Raw genomic sequence first — 22,278 nt, 5'->3', positions numbered from 1 at the left:
GACGGAGGGTGGATGCATGTATCCTCGTCAACGGAGGGCATTTAGAACATTTCCTGTAACAAAGTGTTTGAAGTCACAATGGTACGTTCTGTTGCTGTGTGTTTCCATTCCATGATTAATGTGATTTGAAGAGACGTAATAAAATGAGCTCTAACATGGAAATTAAGCGTTTCCGGACACATGTCCACATAACATATTTTCTTTCTTTGTGTGTGAGGAGTGTTTCCTGAAAGTTAGGCTGTACCTTTTTGTAACATCCTGTATGCCCCCAGAATAATATGTGCTAATTCTACAACAATAAGTCCCAGTTTTGTAGCAGAAATAGATTAATATACGTACCTTCTGTTCTCCACTGATATTCCTCACAATGAAAGTTTTTTCACTTGCACTGAGAAAGAAATCTAGAGCTCCTTGAGTCACATCTACAATGACACGTATGTCCACATTCAGAAATTTTGGTTGTATAGCAAAAAATGACACCTTTCCTGGCTTCAGAGGGTGAGGCTTCATTCTGCATTCTTCTACAAAATGAGAAACTACTTTTAGTTAGACAACTATGTGCTTCACAGACAAAGCAAAATGTAACATATGCAACATTACTTATGCCACAAATACAATTCTAGGTATCTTTATTGATTTTCACAGTTGTACATTTAAGGTAGTGTATATCATTTTACATTATATACAACCTAAATGCTGCCCAATCATCTGTAATATTAAGTCTAATATTCTAGCAGTCCGAAACTAGATTGTAACTGCCTCTTTCACACAGAATATTCACATTCAAAATAGTAAGCAAAAAATAGTTATATCAACTACAGCTACAAAACAAACTATTCTCTAAAAGTTCTGCACAATAAGTATGAGTCAATAGTGTACATAACACTCATGCTGACTAGCACTTGAAAGCTGATGTAAGGAAGTATTTTTAAAGAACAACATGGATCAAATATCGAACTACAAATGCTGAATTGCAAGGACCAGTAAAAAATCAAGCATAATTTATGAGCTCCCATCTGCATTAACAAAACAGATAAATGGTTAAGTCCAAACCCTCAGATTATGCATTTAACACTCAAAAGAAAATAGGGTGGAACATGTTAAGGTTGAGCAATCAAACTGTTTGCCAAAAAAGGGAAAATACAGATGGACTTATGTGCGGCAGAGATGGATTACTAAAAAGAATGACAGATAATAATTAAAGCCTGGTACATAATTATTAAGTTAGTGACCTATACAAATCAAACAACAGAAAAGCCAGGGTGGAACGTAACAATATTATGAAACGGAAAGTTGCTACTCACCATATAGCGGAGATGCTAGAGATGCAGATAGGCACAACAAAAAAAGGCTGTCACAAATAAGCTTTCGGCCACCAAGGCGTTTGTCGAAAATAGGTATGCACCTAGCTGCCCTACTCTCTCTCCATCTCGTACCTGCGCACTCCCCAGCAGCACTTCACTGTCCCAAACACCTATCCCTCCCCCTCCCGCCCCAGCATCCTCCTTATTCCCATCCAGTTGACACTCCCATCATGCACTGCAGCTACTGCTCGCAGTGTGGTTTCAGTTGTCAGAGACTGCAGTTGTTTGTGTGAATTGCATTTGCATGAATGTGTGTGCGCGCGTGTGTGTGTGTGTGTGTGTGTGTGTGTGTGTGTGTGTGTGTGTGTGTGTGTGTGTGTGTGTGTGATCTATTTTTGACAAATGCCTTGTCGGCTGAGTGCTTATTTGAAAATTTTTGTTGTTGTGCCTATCTGCAACTCAACATCTCTGCTATGTGGTGGGTAGCAACTTTCCTTTTCATAATATTGTTACAATAACATACATAGGAAGCAAAATGGATTTATTTATGAAAGCAAAGTTGAATTTTTCAGTTTTTTGTTTAAAGTTTTAAAGTAATGGTGTTTCATATGTTTCTTTCAAATACTGAACTACGATACTGTGCCACTATGAATTTATTGGTTTGAGACAATTCACCACCAACAAAATATCAACCACTGATTATGAGGGCTTATAAGAAATACGTTCCCTCAATTTTTTTCCCGCTTCAATTCCACAGTTAAGAAATTGATAGCTCTGTTTCAATGAGGTTGCATTTCTCTTTATGATGATCCATTTGGAAGATGTCTCAAAGCTGTAACTTTATATGAAAACATCAATGAAATGCATAATATGATATTGGATTCTTAGCAATCAAAGATGAATGAAATATGTAACATGAAAAGTGTAATAGTATTAGTACAATCGATTTTACTTGAAGCATTAACAATGAGAATACTTTGTTTTTGAAGGATGGCATAACTACTGACAGCAGACCACAAGGAAATGTGAAAACAAATTTCTCAACAACATTTGGAGCACTTTAAATAGTACCCAACAGCCAGTGATCACTCATTTGTTCCTTTAGATGAGACATGAATCCATTACTTAAAAACAGAAATGAAATACCAACCAAAGCAGTAAGTGAAAGCCAAAATTATGATGGAGTTGGCATAGTAGTAAGACATTTCACCTATATTGCAAACAGTGATTGAAATCTATGGTGGCAATACAGATTTAGGTATTCTGTGTGATTTTTCTAAATCACTTAAAGTAAATGCCTGGATAGTTCCTTTTAAAGTGCTGACCCATTTCCCTTCCCACACTTTCCCTGTCTGAGTTTGTGCTCTATCTACATTGAGGTGACAAAAGTTATGAGATATATCCTGATATCATCTTGGATCACTGCAACTACCATTCTGAGTTCAAAGTCGGCTAATTCCCTTCATGTGGTCCTAATTACATTGGACACCTTTTCACATGAATCATCTTAGTACAAATGAAAGCTCTGACACAGAACTGCTGTTTTATATGTCGTGTACATGATACAAGAACCATCTGTATGTATGCAAATTGCTATCTCATGACTTTTGTCACCTTAGTGTATAGGACCTCATTGGTGGCAGGTCAGTAAACCATGAACTTACTTCCTTTCCCAAAACTATGAAGACAATTTTATTTGACAAGAAGTTTATGGCCACATTTTATTTTTTCTTTCTGGGATGCTTTTTTTTCCTGGGGTGCAAAGGAGATCCTTGTGCATTCAAAATTCTTTCTGGCAAATATGCTTTCTAAGCCTCTCAGGCCTGCAGCTAGATTGATTGGTCATCTCTCTCTCTCTCTCTCTCTCTCTCTCTCTCTCTCTCTCTCTCTCTACCATAAATCCCCCCCCCCCCCCCCCCCCCCCCCCCTCTTTCTGGCTCAACTCTAGAAGCAGTGCAAAAGACTACCTTCCTCAAAGTTCCTCTATAGAAGCAACAGCAAAGAAACTTTGGTCTCATGCTGCCACACCACCTAGACTCTTTGGACTTCCAAAGATGCACTGTGAGGACATATGCCAAGGACATATCTCCAACACCCACACATTGCACAAAACGAGTATTTATGTATCAGCTATAAGTTGTGTTCACTTCATAAAATGTTTACAGAAGCTCAGATTGCCCAACTTCAATCATACAGTCAGAGCCAATACTGTTTCCCTCTTCACATGGATTTTACTCACATAGTCAATATAACTAATTGGAAAAGAATTTGGGCCTACATTCACAAACCTTTTTTGTTTTGTTCTGATGTCCAGAAACGTTTTCTTTGGCGAGCAGTACTAAGAACAGAGTGATGGCTTCCATAATGGTAGCCCTCTGTCATCTGCATTTGCCAATATATATATGGAAGACTTTGAGGACAAGGCACTAGACTCAGCACCATTAAAACTTTCAGTTTTTTACAGAAATGTTAATGATAACTTTGTCATATGGACAAATGAGAAGGAAGATTTACACAATTTCTTGCAACATTTGAACTCCATCTTCAACCAAATAAAGTGGAGCAAAACAGCCAGCTACCGTTATTGGATGTTCTGGTACAGAGAAGACTGTTCGGAAGATTGGTACACAATATCTACTGAAGGCAACTCACAAAGGTCAATATTGTACATTTCTTTGGCACTCGCAAAAAACTGACTTTTTGAGTTGTTGATTCATTATTGTACACACAATCAGGTTTGCATTTGTTTTTATTTAAAGCACTTAACGCACTAGTATGGTTAACAGATGGTCAGAAGGCCCCTCCCCTTCTATCTAGAAATCTGTGCAACATCCAACTCCAACTACATACAGCTGCACAAAATATTTCTTCACCATTTGGTTAATATTCTTCGAACTACCACTACAGCACAATTGCACATGTGTCTTTTTCTTATTACCCCTTTTGGTCTCATCACTGGCTTAGTACACCTGACTTAGACTCATGTGAAACGACCAACGTCACGCAACAGCTATCATCATCTAGAATAAATTCAGCAAATTATGCTGACATAATGGCTATCAAGTTGAAAGTGAGAGTTTATGGATGCAGACATTGACCCTGCAACAGTTACACAAAATATCTTGAGGTATAATATATTGGACAATGAATTTTTGTTGCGGAGCATTTTTGTCTAGTTGCTGTCAGTCTTTCCTTTCTTTACCGCTTCACGTCTGACCTGTGTACTATCTTTGCTGCCACTATCTTAAGTTTTGACATCTCATAATCCCAATGTAGATGTGTTTTGTTATCCCCCCCCCCCCTCTCTCTCTCTCTCTCTCTCTCTATGTATCTCATTGGCACATGGTCCCGAATTTCAGGATCTTTAACTGCATCTGAATGTGATTGTGGTTTCATTTTAGCATCTATTCCCTTACAGTCAAATGTTAAAAAGTTGATATCTAAAATTTAAATACGTTACTTTATGGAGTATAAGACATATTGTTTTCTTTGAAAAATTGCCTCCAAAATCAAGGTGCATCTTATACTCAAAATTAATATAAAAATGTCCAGTGTTTGATTTAAAATTCCCACCAGTCTTAAAAGTGGTCAGATATACAATGCCGTGAGAATCCTATCTCTATCTGATAACACTGGATTCAACCGGCAGCAGCAGTGCACTGATTCAACGAACATGAGTTGCAGGGATTCACAAGCTTTCGAATACTGTCTCTCTCCCATCCCGCTATCACAAACCCACAATGCTGTCTAGCCTATGATGCAATCTATGGTGGCAGTGTTATTTGTGTTATCAGGGACAGTACAATATTTTTGTTAGTAGCTAGTTACACAATGGGAAAAATAGAAGGTATTAATATGCTGCAAGCTATAAATTGAAAGTAATAGCACATGCAGAAGAACATGGAAACAGAGTAGCTGAGTGGCCTTTCTGCCCTCCACCAAGAAAAACAGCCACTCATGATTGGCAGGCTAGTAAAGAAGAACTAAAAAAAAAATGAAGAAGACTAAATCTTCAAAAAGAGGACTGAACGCAAAATAGCCAAAACTAGAAGATGACATACTGAAATGGATTCAAGGACACCGTCAAATGGCACTGTGATTAATACAAAAATAATTCAAATACATGCTCATAAGTCAGCGCTACAGTGGAACTTCACAGACTTTACGGATGGAATTGGCTGGTGCTACAGGTTTATGAAGCATTGTGGACTTAGCATGCGAACCAAAACCAAAATATCTGAGAAAATGTCACAAAAGTATGAATATAAAATATTATCTTTCCATTGCTTCATTATAAACATCGAAAGAAAAACAGTGTGGAACTAAGAACTGTTCCCATAAAAGGTGCTAAAACTGTAACTACTGAAACAAGTGGGCATGAAAACATGCACTACACTGTTCTCCTTTCATGTTGTGCTGACAGCAACAAACTTAATCTAATGATCTTTTTCAAGCACAAGTCAATGCCAAAGCCTTCTGAAATATCACCAGGTGTATGTAGTTCATGTTCATGGTAATGATTGGTTGGACAAGAGTGGTGTGAAATTATGGATTAACATTGTATAGGAAAGAAGAAAAAGTGCTTTATTGAAGAAGAGTTTTCTTCTTGTGCTAGATCAGTTTAGTAGTCATTTGAAAAATTCCATGAAAGAGAAACTGAGGTAGGGAAATAGAAAGCTTGCTGTTATTCCAGGGCGACTTAATTCACAACTGCAACTTCTTGATGTCTCGATAAATAAACCATTTAAAGTTTATATGAGAGAGTAATGAAACAAATGAATGAAATCCAACATGAATTCATGATGAAGCAAGCTTTAAAATGACCTACAATCAAACAAGTGTGTCAGTGGATAAAACAGCCTTTCAAGAAGTGCAGCATAAGTAATGCTCCCAATAGTTGTGAAGACCATCTTATATATGAAGAAGACAATGATAATTATAAAGAGGAGGAAGAAAAAGAAGATGATGATGATGAAAGTTCAGATGATGATTTTCAGAGATTTTAAAGGTCAGTTTGGTTTTAAAAAACCAAGAAATTTTTTTTTAGCCTGAATTTGCAATCTAATTATAAAAATGGTAAAAATATTATTGAAAACAAAGCTTAAAAATTATAGTCATCTTTAAAAAATAATATGGGAGGCGGGGGGGGGGGGGGGGGGGGGGGGGGGGGGGCAAGAAACATGACAACGGCTGGCACAGCAGTCGACTGGGCCTGAATGGCTTGTCTACAATGTGAAACTTTAATAACAATAACAAATTGACCAGTAAACATCAGGATGATCCTGCATGTAATACACTAACATCTAGTCTATATGCTTGTAGGAGGCTAAATCCAGAAAGATTAACAATAATATATTTTTTACTCTGAGCATTCTTTAATGGTGTATTGTATTGTGCTGCGGGGAGAAATATATTATTCACACTTGAACAGAGTCTTTTGTGTTACAGAAGAAAGAACTGTGGATTGTAGCTAAAAAGAAAGGGTAACATCATGTAAAGATCTATTTATAAATTTTAACCCTTAACCAGAATCGATATTTTGACGAACGTAACTGGAATAGCGGTTCTAAATGGACCCTTGAATAAAAATTCAACATAATCCCCATAAAAGATATAATTCACATGTACATGCAATATGATTGTATTAAAATAAGTTTTATTTTAAATATAAATCAACTTTTATTGAGCAAAAATTTTACATTGTGCTATTTTTTAACTTTCAAGTCCTATGTCTCATATTTTACAAGAATTTTTAGTACCTTACTTTGGAATGCTACATGATTACAAAAAAGACTTAAGATTAAAAAACCTAGATATACTATGGAGTTTCTCATAACTTTCCCTTAACATAAACAGGTACTCTTCATGCCATCAACCAGAAACAAAAATAATGAAAACGAAACATGGAAGTGTCCAAATGTTATCTATATCAGTACCTGAACTAAGAAAGGCACTTGGTACACAACAGTTTTTTTCTGCATGTTGTTTACTGAAGAATTTAAAACATCTGTCATATTTTTGCAATTGTTTGCTGTCAGTTTTAGGACCACATAAATAACATCCTCCTTTTTTTCCCTTGAGCCACTTTGATTACAAGATGAATTATCTAAGTCGTAGGTTATTTTGTGGTTCACCAGCATGCCCTAGAAAATTATCTACCCTACTCTTCACTGTCTGAAAATGAAGAATACCACATCTATCTTTCTGTGGTAAATGGCCTTATCAAATTTAGTCCATTTTCTTTTTTGTAATGATTACATTTCATATGTTTTCCACCATTTGATGCCTTCCATAATACGAATCCATTTACATTCGCAACATTCAATATTGCTGAAAAAATTACACATGTTCATCATTGAGTTCTTCTAGAGACTGAATAATTGGCTCATTTCTGATCTAATGTATCAACACCACCTTTTGTTCTACTATAAAATTCAATTATGACAGGTTTTCCACTGTTTTCATTGACTGAATTGTCATGGTGTATTGATGAGATCACCACTATGTTTTGATTCTTTTTTGGGTCTTGAGATGTCAATGTTTTATATTTCATGAAACCAAATAACATATATTCTACTACCCGTCGTTTACTGGCTAAGAATTCTGGTCGTATTTCTCATTTATTTTTGTGCATCGTTTCAACATAAGTCACACCATTCTCAATCAGTTTGTCAACCAGCTTCATAGAAGAGAACCAGTTATCGGCAGTTATATTTCTGTTTGTTGCAAATATAGTCTCTGCACACTGCAAAACATTCTGTGTTGGAACTGAAAGTTGGCTTGTTTTATTAATGATTGCTTTGCCCGTATAGATAAAAGCATTGAATAAATAGTGTGTTTTAGCATCGTAAAGGCCATATTTAGCAAGCTTCTGTTTTGTATAAACCCTGAAAAAACATTTACCTCTAAAAGGGCAAAGCATTTCATCAACTGTCAAGTATTCTGAGCAGCTATAGTTTCTTTGACAGCTCTGAATGAAATTTCCAAATATTTCTGAGATGAAAGCAGAGTGATCGTTAGTTCTTTCTTCCCTAGAATTCACATCATCAAATCTCATGCAGGTAACAGGAACATAAATCGCTTTACTGACATTGTTATTCTGAATAACCTGTTCCATCAGTTGCCCATAAGCTTCCTATATCTTCATGGACAGATTTGCATACACCTGATTATAGCAACAACTCAAAGAATGCTTTCATTTCCATAACACTCACATGTTTTGAATATGGCTGTGATCAGCAATGGTAATTAATTACAATGTCACAACATTCCAGCCAACCAGTTGCAAATAGAATTTAAAATTCTTTAACTAGTTTTCAATGCCAACTAGGGGCGCTGCCTTCTTCAGAAGAACCTGTTACCTTACCTAAGAATATCACAGGAAGGTACATTAATAGCAGGAAAGCATTAGAACAAGCACTTAATTTTTATAAATTAAGTTGCATAAAGATACTCACATGTAGTTAAAAGGAAATTTGAGCAACATTGCTCTATTCAAAACATTAAAACCACAATTAAAACATTTTCCACCTGAATACATAACAGGCATAGTCAAAATTTTAAAACAATATATAAATATGCCACTAAGGGCACTACAGTGGTATAGGACACGATTGAGTATCAGCGCCTGCGTGAGTGGGCCGTAGAAAATGAGAACATGAACATGATACAGCTCACGCCATCTAGTAGCAGAATTTACATAGGTTTAACAAGGTCTGTACGAAATTCACAACCTGTACCGATGAGACCAGGCAGGTGAGTGATGATGATGTAGCTTCTGACTCTGGACCTAGCCGGTGAATGAGTAGCCCCCTTGAGTCAATTTTTACCTTGACAATATTCACTACTTGACAGCTGGCTATCTCTCCCTACTGAATCACCATATGATGAATTACTTAAATCAGAAGAAATTTCTAGTTGTGTACTTTCATTGTTACTTATGTTCTCTTCATCACAAGGTCGAAAATAACTTAAAAGATTCTGTGTCTGAATAATTTTCATCTAATAATAGTTCACAGATTTCTTTTTCAGTGGGACCTCGCTGCATTGTGGCAATAAAGTGCCTGAAACAACACCAAATAAGCCAGTACACACTGACTAAAAAATCCCATATCTGGAATCGCGAGTCAAATTGGACCCGGGGATGGCACTTAGCTCCACTTTCAGTAAATTTCAAGCAGCGAGCTCGCGGTCCCTGGTGCACCTCACAATGTACTGACATTACACGGGTGTGTGAAACTGAAACTCCGCGCGTTTCCACTGTTAGACGGTCAGTGGGTCCAAAATGCCTCATGATTCCGCTTAAGGGTTATGGCTATATATTGAATGTGTATGTTCCAAACAATTAAAATAGTTATCAAAGGAGCCAGTTACCATAACTTCTTACCCAGTGATCTCAAAAAGTTAGAGGCTACTGATTGACTACCACCACACTTTGTCTTTAGCTTTAAAACCAACACATGGCATTTCAGTGTACAGAACAAACATTTCTGCAGCCGATCTCAGTTTTACTTTTCTATACATTCAATGAACGTTGTTTTGACCAAACATGTGCTATAACAAATGTAATGAGACTCTTTGTGCTTCTCTGGGGTTAGAAACGTGCAACATCAGACAAACAAGCAATAAGATAATGATAATATAATATGCATATAATGCAATGTAAATATAAATAGTTTAAATAAATATTACTGGTTCTCTCTCTCTCTCTCTCTCTCTCTCTCTCTCTCTCTCTCTCCACCCCTTACGCAAAGACCAGAACAATAAAAGAAGGTGAAGGTGCATCTAAAGTACATGGCACCTGAAGCACATTACACAACATGACAATGCAGCACCACAGAAACATCCACAAAGAGTTTCAATAACTACTATGATTTGAAATAAGTCATTCACTCAAAATTAACAAACTTGTTCAATTAATTAACTACTTACCTGATTCCACCCCAATTTTCATTATTATTTCTCCTACCAAGATTAGTTACATTACAAACAGAGTTAACCAGAAGTGAGAACTTTAACCTGCATGCCAACGCATTCTTATCGTCTGTCACATATTTTTATAGTCACAGCTTCATTACTTATACAACCAAAGTAACATTCAGATAAGGACTGTCTAAATCATTTTTGTTTCTAGTACTGTCCTTGAAAATGCCTGGTTATTACATGTACTGTTTTTAGATAATCACACATAACCTAAATCAGCTTCACAAATGAGAAACAGAGATTTTGAGTTGGAGTGCATTCTAATACAGGGTACTTTATTATCTGTTTTTCTCGTCCAACAAATTAACGTAAGTAAATCAGTGCGGTTACTGTTATTGAGTAACACATTCGGAAAAAATAAATAAACACATTTAATTAAAATATTTGAAAGAAAAACTTAAGATTATTGAAATCAAATTTAGTGCCACTAGGCACTATTGTGACTTCACAAAGCAAAATATTAAAATTTATAAATATATTCATAAACACAACATACCAACTTGTTTGGCATCAAAGCAGAACTGTGAGTCTGCAAGCATGTGCTTATAGCACTGGTGACCGTCTTTAGGTGTTCCCATATATGACTCCTTACATTTTGTGCACTGTTGCGTCCAACATGGAGGTGGTTGGCCTTGTTGACTTGGGCTAGTTTTACCAAGACTACCAATGTTGCTAATGCAGTTTGACACATCACTCTCAGTATTATCTTGGCAATTGCATTTTTCTCCTGTTACTGGATTACATGTATCTCCATGACCATGGCACTCACATCTGTAATACATTGGATCAATATAAATAATATTCAAAATAGACATATAAACAACAATGAATTGCTGCTTTACTTACTGCCGACAAGCTACAGAAGCATCTGTGGATCCTCTGAAATAACCGTATATGCATTCATCACATCGGTCACCTGTTGTGTTATTTGCACAATTTATGCATTTAGCTAAATTTGTTGGACCTTCATGTAATTGATCAAGGAGATACCGTAGCTCATGATCCGGACGAAATACCTGAAAAAATTACGCGAATGTAGAAAAGTAAGTTCAAAATTATTGAGCTGGAGGTCCTTGAGCAGTGGTTCCCAAGTTGTGGGTAATTACAACTGAGGGCTAAAAACAAAAGGTTCAACTGTGTTTCAGTCATGGAGCTAAATTTTTAATAAATCATCAGCATTATCACTATTTCATAAGACTGTAATGCTTATTCCAAAAGTTACCAAAAATTACATTTTTATTAACACACAAGTTGTATTAACACACATGTTAAAACAACGGCTGATTCCTCAAACTGGGGGGCTATCAAGTACGGGGTCCCACAGGGTACGGTCTTAGGTCCTTTACTGTTCTTGATATACATTAATGACTTACCATTCCACATTGATGAAGATGCAAAGTTAGTTCTTTTTGCTGATGATACAAGTATAGTAATAACATCCAAAAACCAAGAACTAAGGGATGTAATTGTAAAAGATGTTTTTCACAAAATTATTAAGTGGTTCTCAGCAAACGGACTATCTTTAAATTTTGATAAAACACAGTATATACAGTTCCGTACAGTAAATGGCACTACTCCAGTAATAAATATAGACTTTGAAAGGAAGTGTGTAACTAAGGCAGACTTTTCAAAATTTTTAGGTGTGTCCATTGATGAGAGGTTAAATTGGAAGCACATTGATGGTCTGCTGATACGTCTGAGTTCAGCTACGTATGCTATTAGGGTTATTGCAAATTTTGGTGACAAGAATCTCAGTAAATTAGCTTACTATGCCTACTTTCATTCACTGCTTTCATATGGCATCATATTCTGGGGTAATTCATCGTTGAGTAGAAAAGTATTCATTGCTCAAAAACGTGTAATCAGAATAATTGCTGGAGCCCACCCACCGTCATTTTTATTTATTTTTTATTTACTTTTATTTATTTATTTATCCATCCGTAGACAATCAAGATTGTATGGATGTTGTCAACATAAGTATATACAATAGGTACACAAATTTATAATTGTCACAATCAGAATTCATGAATATTATAACAAGATGCATTTTTAAACCACTTAATGACACAGTTGCTAATTTTTACATATTTCTATGCATTCACATCATCTCAAGTAATCATTGACAGTATAAAAGCACTTTTCCGAGAGATATTTTTTTAGCGATTTCCTCAGGTTATCTATTTTGCTTATGTCTTTGATCCCTTGTGGAAGTTTATTGTATAATTTAATTCCATTATATAACATGCTATTCTGAGTTTTTGATTTGTTTTTCCTATAGAGGTGTAAGTGTTGTCTGCGTCTGGTGTCATGTGCATGTATGGAACTGTTTATCGGGAACTGGTCAATGTGTCTTTTTATGTATATTACTGTCTGCAAAATGTATTCACACGGAACTGTCAATATACCCAAAGATTTAAATAACTCTGTGCAATGGGATCTACTGCTACTTTTTGTTATGATTCGTACGGCCCATTTTTGCAACTTAAATATTGTTTGTCTGTTCTGCTCTGTTGATCCCCAAAAGGTTATGCCATAACTAATTATAGAGTGGACATACGCAAAATATGCAGTTCTAGTACACCGGCTACTACACACTGAATTTATAATCCTAAGTGCATAGCATGCTGAAGCTATTCGCTTTCCAAGTACCGCAGTGTGCTTGGTCCAATTTAGTTGAGAGTCGACATGCATGCCTAAAAATTTTGTTGATGGTACACATTCTATGTGCTCGTCATTAACTTTTAGCTTGCTACTGTTCAGTTTTCTGTTTAAGTGGAAGCTAATACTGTTGGTTTTTTTTACATTTAGGGTTAATTTATTAGTCTCTATCCATTGGCATACATGCTTAAGTGTTTCCTCAGCTTTTTCATTGAGTGCACTTGGCGACTCAGCTTTGATTAGGATGTTACTGTCATCAGCAAACAGTACTGATTCACCATGTTTGACACTTTGTGGAAAATCGTTTATGTATATTAAAAAGAGGATTGGGCCCAGCACACTTCCTTGGGGGACTCCTATGTTGATGTATTCTGGGTTTGAAAGGTGTGAAAAGGTGTGATTGGAGTTGGTTTGAGTGATCTCCACCTGTTGGACCCTGTTTTGCAGGTATGAATGAAACCACATGTTTGTTACTCCTCTTACTCCTAGTGCATTTAGTTTGTTTAGCAAAATTGTGTGGTCTACCGTGTCAAATGCTTTGGTCAAATCAAGGAAGATCCCTGTTATGTGGTCTCCTTTGTCTAGTGCTTCGAGGATAACATTTGAGAAGTGAGCTACAGCTGAATTTGTGCTTTTGCCAGCCCGGAAACCAAATTGCTCTTCACTCAGAAGACTGAACTTTGTTAAGTACCCCATGAGCCTGTTTTTCATTATGGTCTCTATGACTTTTGAAAAGGATGACAGTAATGAGATTGGTCTGTAGTTTTCTATGATTTCTAGGTCACCTTTCTTATATATAGGTAGGATTTTTGCATGCTTTAGTATTTCTGGGAAGCAACCCAAGGAGAAGGATTCATTGATGATGTGCACTAATGGGTCTTTGATGTTGTCTATGCAGTCCTTCAGTAAGCACACAGGTATTTCATCTATGCCTGCTGAATTTTTACATTTTAGGTTACTCACAACATTGGATACTACTTCTGCTGTGGTTGGTCGTAGCATCATTGTGTGTGCTATTTTGTTCAGAGTTTGTGATTGCTTTGTTTTGTTGAACATCTGTTGCAGTCTGGTAGCTATGTTACTGAAATATTGATTGGCAAAGTTTGCTAGTTTTTTGGGATCATTTATTTTGGTATCATTGTGCTGAAACTGTATGTTTACTGGCTTTAATTTTTTCCTATTAGTTTCTTGTTTGGTGATTTTCCATGCTGCTTTGATTTTATTACTGGCTTTTTCTATAAATTTGTCATTTTGGTACCTTTTAGCCACTAACAATACTTTTCTATAGATCTTTCTGTATCTATGAAAATAGTTATGAAATGCTGAATCATTACGGTAGTTTTTCATTGAGCTGAGGTGCTTGAGCATTTCAGCAGATTTCCTTATCCCATTGGTTACCCAGCTGTTGTTGTTGCATGATTTAGTGATTCTTAGAACTTTAGGGAACACTTCTTCAAACCTGAATTTAAATACTGACAGAAACTTTGAAAACTTCCCATTTATAGTAGGTTCTCTGTACACTTCCTCCCATGTTTCACTGTTAAGTAGTGCAGCAAATAGAGCTCTTTTTGACTGCAGACATCTATTTAAGGATCTAGGGATCCTCACAGTAACCTCACAGTATATATATTCACTTATGAAATTTGTTGTTAATAATCCAACCCAGTTCAAAAGTAGCAGCAGTGTGCATAGCTATAACACCAGGAGAAAGGATGATCTTCAGTACGCAGGGTTAAATCCGACTTTGGCACAGAAAGGGGTAAATTATGCTGCCACAAAAGTCTTTGGTCACCTACCAAACCACATCAAAAGCCTGACAGATAGCCAACTAACATTTAAAAATAAATTAAAAGAATTTCTAGATGACAACTCCTTCTACTCATTGGCTGAATTTTTAGATATAAATTAAGGGAGGAAAAAAAAAAAAATTAAAAACTTAAACATTAGTGTCATGCAATATTTTGTGTAATGTAATATCTTGTACAGACATCTTTTATTAACCTGACACATTCCACATCATTGCGAAGTGTCGTATTCATGATCTATGGAACAAGTATTAATCTAATCTAATCTCTACTTTGTACTCTGTACCATTACAGTAAAATTAACATGAATACATTGTGTACGCTCAAATATCTCATGAAAATAATTTCTCCAAGTTTTATGTAGTTCCCACAATGGACCAGAACTTACTTTACTATTCATTTCATAACAACACACAAATTAACTGATAGCACAACACAACAGTAACTATGTTACATCCATATTGCACCTTTCTTTTTCTGTGTGTTTTCTTTGAAACCCTTGAAACTTTTTATTTTTGTTCCAAACTTTTCTCTTTCTCCTATTTCTTCCTTCATTATTTCCATTTCCCTAAGGTCTGTTTTAACTTCTTTCATCCATGTCAGTGAAGTTTTTGGATTTCTGTCAAACAAGCTAACAATTATTAATTATTTTCTTATTCTTTTTTTAACTGCTCTTTTTATGTACCCATAGAATACAACTGTTCTCTTCCTCGTTGAGTCTAATATTTGTCCTTTTCTTTCATAAATTTCTTTTCATTTATTTACATTTTATGGCCTTCATTGGACCACACTAGCCAAATTTATAATTTCTTAATTTCTCTTTCCCACAGTCTTATTTTGGTCCCAAGATTTTCCTGATTATTTTCCTTTCCTTCTTTTCTAGTTCACCTGATTGTTTGCCTGTATTATATTATTACTTGTTATTAGTGGCAAAGGTCACACACAAAGCTTTGGCAGTCTTTGAATTTCTGCCAGCGCAGAAGTGAGGAGTCCATAAACTAAATGATTTACGAACAGTAGGTCTGTAGGCTACAACCCTGTCTCACTCCCTTCCCAACCACTGCTTCCCTTTCATAACCTCTCAACTCTTACAACTGCCATCTGCTTTCTATACAAATTGTAAATGGCCTTTTGCTCCCTGTATTTTACCCCTGCCACCTTCAGAATTTGAAAGAGAGTATTCCAGTCAACATTGTCAAAAGCTTTCTCTAAGTCTACAAATGCTAGAAACGTAGGTTTGCCTTTCCTTAATCTTTCTTCTAAGATAAGTCGTAGGGTCAGTATTGCCTCACGTGTTCCAACATTTCTACGGAATCCAAACTGATCTTCCCCAAGGTCGGCTTCTATCAGTTTTTCCATTCGTCTGTAAAGAATTTGCGTTAGTATTTTGCAGCTGTCAACACCTGCTTTCTTTGGGATTGAAATTATTATATTCTTCTTGAAGTCTGAGGGTATTTAACCTGTCTCATACATCTTGCTCACCGGATGGTAGAGTTTTGTCAGGACTGGTTCTCCCAAGGCTGTCAGTAGTTCTAATGGAATGTTGTCTACTTCCGGGGCCTTGTTTCGACTCAGGTCTTTCAGTGCTCTGTCAAACTCTTCACGCAGTTTCATATCTCCCATTTCATCTTCATCTACATCCTCTTCCATTTCCATAATATTGTCCTCAAGTACATCGCCCTTGTATAGACCCTCTATATACTCCTTCCACCTTTCTGCTTTCCCTTCTTTGCTTTGAACTGGGTTTCCACCTGAGCTCTTCATAGTCATACAAGTGGTTCTCTTTTCTCCAAAGGTCTCTTCAATTTTCCTGTAGGCAGTATCTATCTCACCTCTAGTGATATGCGCCTCTCCATCCTTACATTTGTCCTCTAGCCATCCCTGCTTAGCCATTTTGCACTTCCTGTTGATCTCATTTTTGAGACGTTTGTATTCCTTTTTGCCTGCTTCATTTACTGCATTTTTATATTTTCTCCTTTCATCAATTAAATTCAATATTTCTTCTGTTACCCAAGGGTTTCTACCAGCCCTTGTCTTTTTCCCTATTTGATCCTCTGCTGCCTTCACTATTTCATCTCTCAAATTTACCCATTCTTCTTCTACTGTATTTCTTTCCCCCTTTCCTGTCAATTGTTCCCTTACGCTCTCCCTGAAACTCTGTACAAACTCTGGTTCTTTCAGTTTATCCAGGTCCCATGTCCTTAAATTCCCACCTTTTTGCAGTTTCTTCAGTTTTAATCTACAGTTCATAACCAATAGATTGTGGTCAGAGTCCACATCTGCCCCTGGAAATGTCTTACAATTTAAAAATACCATTATATAATCTATCTGAAATCTGTCAGTATCTCCAGGCTTCTTCCATGTATACAACCTTCTTTTATGATTCTTGAACCAAGTGTTAGCTATGATTAAGTTATGCTCTGTGCAAAATTCTACCAGGCGGCTTTCTCTTTTATTTCTCAGCCCCAATCCGTATTCCCCTACTATGTTTCCTTCTCTCCCTTTTCCTACTGTTGAATTCCAGTCACCCATAACTATTAAATTTTCGTCTCCTTTCACTACCTGAATAATTTCTTTTATTTCATCATACATTTCATCAATTTCTTCGTCATCTGCAGTTAGTATGGCAACTGCACAAAGGGCAAGCATGTTAGTAACTGTATCGGCTGCCAACTATGATGTGCTAATGACAAAAGTGGACCTGCTGGCCCAGCGGATTAGTCAATTACTCTCACACAGTGACACGAGTAGTGATTGAGACTGGCCAGGTTGCCGAAGATGCAACCACAACAAGAAATTTGTTAGTATCGCAGCAGATTTCGGGAACTGGTGTGCCAATGTACCACAACCTGTGTATGCCCAGATGCCAGCCATGTGTCGGACGTAGGCATTTCGCCCAATTGCCGGTCTATTTAACAGCACCTATTTGTAAGCCACTGATAGACAGGTTGGAAATATTTAGTGGATATGGGCTCCAACCTGTGCATCTGCCCATATACCATGAAACACCAATGTAGGAGGCCAATGTCATTCTGTCTGACTGCTGCTAACAATTCCTCCAAAGCAACAGTTTGAATTGGAATTAGGTCTACGTCGAGCATTCGTGTGGGATTTTATGAACGCGGATATCGTGGAGCTGATTATAGGAGCAGACTTCCTCTCATACTACAATCTGCTGTCTGACATAACAAATACGCGACTGGCCAACAACATCACTGGAGTGACGATCTCAGGATTCCAAAATAATACAGCCATTCATTCGGCCAAGTTCACTTAAGCTGCAGATGGCGAGTAAACCACACTACTCCATGATTTTCTGTCTCTGATGAGGCACCCCATTGCGCTTAAGGAAGTAAGGCCCAATATCATACACTACATCAAGATCACTGAGTGACCACTGATATCTTGTAGACCGTGACCATTAGCTCTGAACTGGCTAGCGATAGCCCAGGTGGCATTTGACTGCATGATATATGAACACATCATGTGGCCATGTAGCAGTCCTTCATCTTCACAACTGCATAATGGTTCCAAAGAAATGTGCTGTGTGGCAGACATGCTGTGATTGCAGAGTGCTCAGTTCCCATACAGTGCCAAATTGATACCTGATACCATTACTCCACAATTACAACTGTGCACTGAGTGGCACCTACCTATACAATGTGTTAAGACTGCACCAAGGTCTACACAAAAATTCTTGTTTGCTGATGAAGATATTCTAAAGACAGCCATAATAATCCTGTTTGGTCTGTTCCAGAGCAAGTGCATGACGTTTGGCCTATAGAACGCCATGCAAACTTGTCAGAGGTTCATCAATTCTGTGTTACAAGGTCTGTCCTCTTATTTCACCTATTTAAATGACATACTGGTATTGTCATCCTCGCCAGAGCATCATCACCAACACTTTATGGAGTAATCAGGCAGTTACATCAATACAGTGTGGTACTGAACACAGCAACAGATATCTTAGATCAACTGCAAGTAGACTTCCTTGGCCACTGCATTTCTCCATCACGCTCCTTATCACTCCCTCACAAAGAAGAAGTCATCCTCCAGATCTCCCAGCCAACCACTGTCAAAGAATTACAGTATTTTCACAGAACGCTGAATTTTTGCCGCTGCCACCTGCCGCATGCAGTGAAAGTACAGGAATCCTTCAAAGCTGCGCTCTCGTGAACAAAATGCAAAGAAAACACAGCAATTTCATGGACAGACCACAAAAATGTGTGTTCAAGAAGGCAAAGCTAGGAATAGCGGATGCTGTGTTACTAACACACTTGGAGTTGAATGAAACATTAGCGCCAGTAGAGGTCCTGAGCAGGTGGTGAGCAGCAGCAACGCAACAATAGTACATGGCGACCTCTGGCCTTTTACTCATGCAAATTGTCAATGTCTCAACATTCTTAAAGAATCTTTATTTACTCATCACAATCAACTTTGTCTCCGTCAAGTAATTCCCCTCAGATACAAAACACTTGTGCTAGCACTTTTTCAAATCTCGGAAGCTCTTCTGAAACTCCAATTTCATTACGATGTTCAACTTCTTCAGTGATTCTGTTTTTATCTCATCAATGGTAGCAATATTACATCCTCTCATGGTTCTCTTCAGCCTCATGAATAGAATGAAGTTTAAAGGGGTCATGTCCAGTGAATACAATAGCTGAGGCAACATAATAGTTTTGTTTTTGCCAAAAAGCATTGAGGTGTGAGTGGGAGCATTATTGTGATTCCATTTCCATGAATGGTTTTGCCACAACTCTTGTTGTTTTCTTGGGATTGCTTCATGTAAACAGCACATAGCTCCTGGGCAGTGTTCCTGACTAACTGTACAACCATAAGGCAGGAACTCATCCTGTACTATACTACTGTAACAGAAGAAAAGAGTGAGAAGAATCTTAATAAGTGATCAAACTTTTCGAATTCATTTTGGTCTTGGCTCTTAAGGCAATTTCCTTCGGGACGATTGGGCCTTGGTTTTGACGTCATAACCATATATCCACATTTTACCACCCACTATAACCTTCTTTAGAAGTTGTGGATTGTTGTTAACTTCATTCAGAAATTCCTACGCAATGTCTATGCAATGTTACTTTTGGTCAAAATTCAACAACTTTGGAACAAAATTTGCAGCTACATGTTTCATGGCCAAAACAGTAGGAAAAAAATGCTTAGAATGAGCTGAAGAATATACCAACATCATCAGCAATCTCTCTGATGGTGATGTGGTAATTTTCCAGAACCATTTTCTTTCCTTCTTCCTCAGTGTCATCAGCAATAGGGTGTCCAGATCAGTCATTGTCTTCAGTGTCTTCATGACCCCTTTGAAACATTTATACCAGTCGTAAACTTTGATCTTACTCCTAGTAGATTCACCAAAAGCCACAGTCAACATTTCGACATCAATGTTGCAATTCATTTCATTTTTCAAGCAAAATTTACTGCAAATTCTTTGGCCCACCTTTTTCAAAAGTGAAAATTTACTGAACATTCGAAAACACACATATCTTTTTGACTGTCAACAATAAACTAAATGTTCAAAACAGCTTAAAGTGAAAATACACACCAGGAACATGTGTACCAACAAGATAAAAAATATTTTGAAAACTGGATGTAATAGCCTGCAAAATTAAAAAAATCCCTGTTACTTTTTATCACATTTCTCCAGGATCAAGAATGTAGTCGCAGACTGCCTCTCCCATTTCGGCACTGTTTCCACCATTGACTGCACAGCATACAATATGCCTAGTCTTGGATCATTTCATGTGGTTGACAATTAGGGAAGACTGCCGCAAGTAGACACTATGTTGCATCCAGTGCCAGCACAGCAAGGTCGGTTATCACGTACATTGCATCAATTGGTGACTTTGATCAACATTACCCGCTAACCATGATCGACCATTTCACGTGATGTTCAGAGGCAGGAGCTGTGGACAAGTGCTCTGCGCCCAACTTGGTGTCACCATTCAGTTGCTCAGCCTATCACAAAATTACGAGTTGGATCTACTCCTCAAGTTCATGATGTTCTGTGGCATATGTAGTCATAACACAATAACACAATGAGCAATCACATGGCCACCATGTGATGAGAGAACTGGCAACCCCCCCCCCCCCCCCCTCCCCCTGAGAATCCTGTTACAGCCTCGCCCAGCACCAGCCATGACATTATCACCAGGCTGGTTGATGCGTCTATTTCCCCAGCAAATTACCTGGAAGCAGCTTCCACCAAGGAAGCTGTTGTAGTGACCATGCCTGTCAGTGATGTTTGAGCAGTGTGGTGTGCATCTATGTCTATTCTCTACAAACCATTGTAAGGTGAATGACAGAGGGTATGCCCCATTGTACCAGTTATAAGGGTTTCTTCCTCTTCCATTTGCATAAGGAGCAGTGGAAAATGACAGTTTGAATGCCTCTGTGTGTACACTAATTATTCTAATCTTAACCTCACAATACCTATGTGAGCGATTCATAAGGAGTTGTAGTATGTTCCTAGAGTAATCATTTAAAGCTGGCTCTTGAAACATTTTAGTAGACTTTTTCAGCATAGTTTACAACTATCTTCAAGAGTCAGCCAGTTCAGTTCCTTCAGTATCTCTGTTGTGCACTTGTCCATGAATTAAACAAACCTGTAACCATTCTTGCTGCCCTCCTCTGTGTATGTGCAATATCCCCTATTAGTCCTATTTGGTTTGGGTCCTACACGCTTAAGCAATATGCCAGAACCGGTTGCATGAGTGATTCATAAGTCATCTCCTTTGTACACTGATTGCACTTACTCAGTATTCTACCAATAAATCCAAGTCTACCACTTGTTTTACCCACGACTGAACCTATGTGATCATTCCATTCGTATCCCTACAAAATGGTACACCCAATTATTTGTACAAGTTGGCCAGTTCCAACACTGACTGATTGATATTACAGTCATAGGACACTATGTTTTTCATTTTGTCAAGTACAGAATTTTACATGTCTGAACATTTAGAGCAAGTTGCCAATCTATGCAATATGTTGAAATCTTATCAAGATCTGACTGGATATTTATGCACCTACTTTCAGATAGTACTTCATTACAGATAACTGCATCATTTGTAAAAAGCCTGATGTTACTACTAAAATTGTCTGCAAGGTCATTAATATACAATATGAGCAGCAAGAGTCCCAATACACTTCCAGGGGGCATGCTTGAAGTTACTTCTACATCCTAAGATGAATCTTCGTCCGAGATAACATGCTGTGTCCTCCCTACCAAAAAGTCCCTAATCCAGTCACAAATTTCACTTGATACCTCATGTGATTGTAGTTTTGGCAATAAGCAAAGGTGCAGTACTGAGTAGATGCTTTTCAGAAATCAAGAAATAATACAGCTACCTGGTTGCCTTAATCCAAAGCTTCAATACGTCAAGTGAGAAAAGTGCAAGCTGGGTTGCTCATGATTGATGTTCTCGGAATCCACGGTGGTTGGCATTGAGTAGGTCATTCTGTTCAAGATACCTCATTGTGTTTGAGATCAGAATATGATCTAAGATTCT

The 22,278-nt window shown here is 37.4% G+C and overlaps 1 protein-coding gene across 2 annotated transcripts in view; it reads right to left on the bottom strand.

The window, feature by feature from the left end:
• LOC126272042 (multiple epidermal growth factor-like domains protein 8) overlaps positions 1 to 22,278 on the bottom strand; it is a 371,715-nt gene that overhangs the window by 10,615 nt on the left and 338,822 nt on the right. Inside the window, exons 37-39 of one of the 2 annotated variants that reach the window (XM_049974556.1) lie at positions 11,133 to 11,302; positions 10,783 to 11,057; positions 340 to 536 (exon numbers count right to left, since the gene is read on the bottom strand). In XM_049974556.1, the coding sequence (XP_049830513.1) occupies positions 340 to 536; positions 10,783 to 11,057; positions 11,133 to 11,302 (642 nt within the window). The remainder of the gene's footprint in view (positions 1 to 339; positions 537 to 10,782; positions 11,058 to 11,132; positions 11,303 to 22,278) is intronic. The other variant, XM_049974557.1, reaches the window with a different exon arrangement.

This window comes from Schistocerca gregaria, chromosome 5 (assembly GCF_023897955.1).
Source record: "Schistocerca gregaria isolate iqSchGreg1 chromosome 5, iqSchGreg1.2, whole genome shotgun sequence".
NCBI classification, from domain to species: domain Eukaryota; kingdom Metazoa; phylum Arthropoda; class Insecta; order Orthoptera; family Acrididae; genus Schistocerca; species Schistocerca gregaria.
The sequence above is the reverse complement of the archived record's forward strand: the minus strand, read 5'-3'. Positions and strand labels throughout refer to the sequence as shown.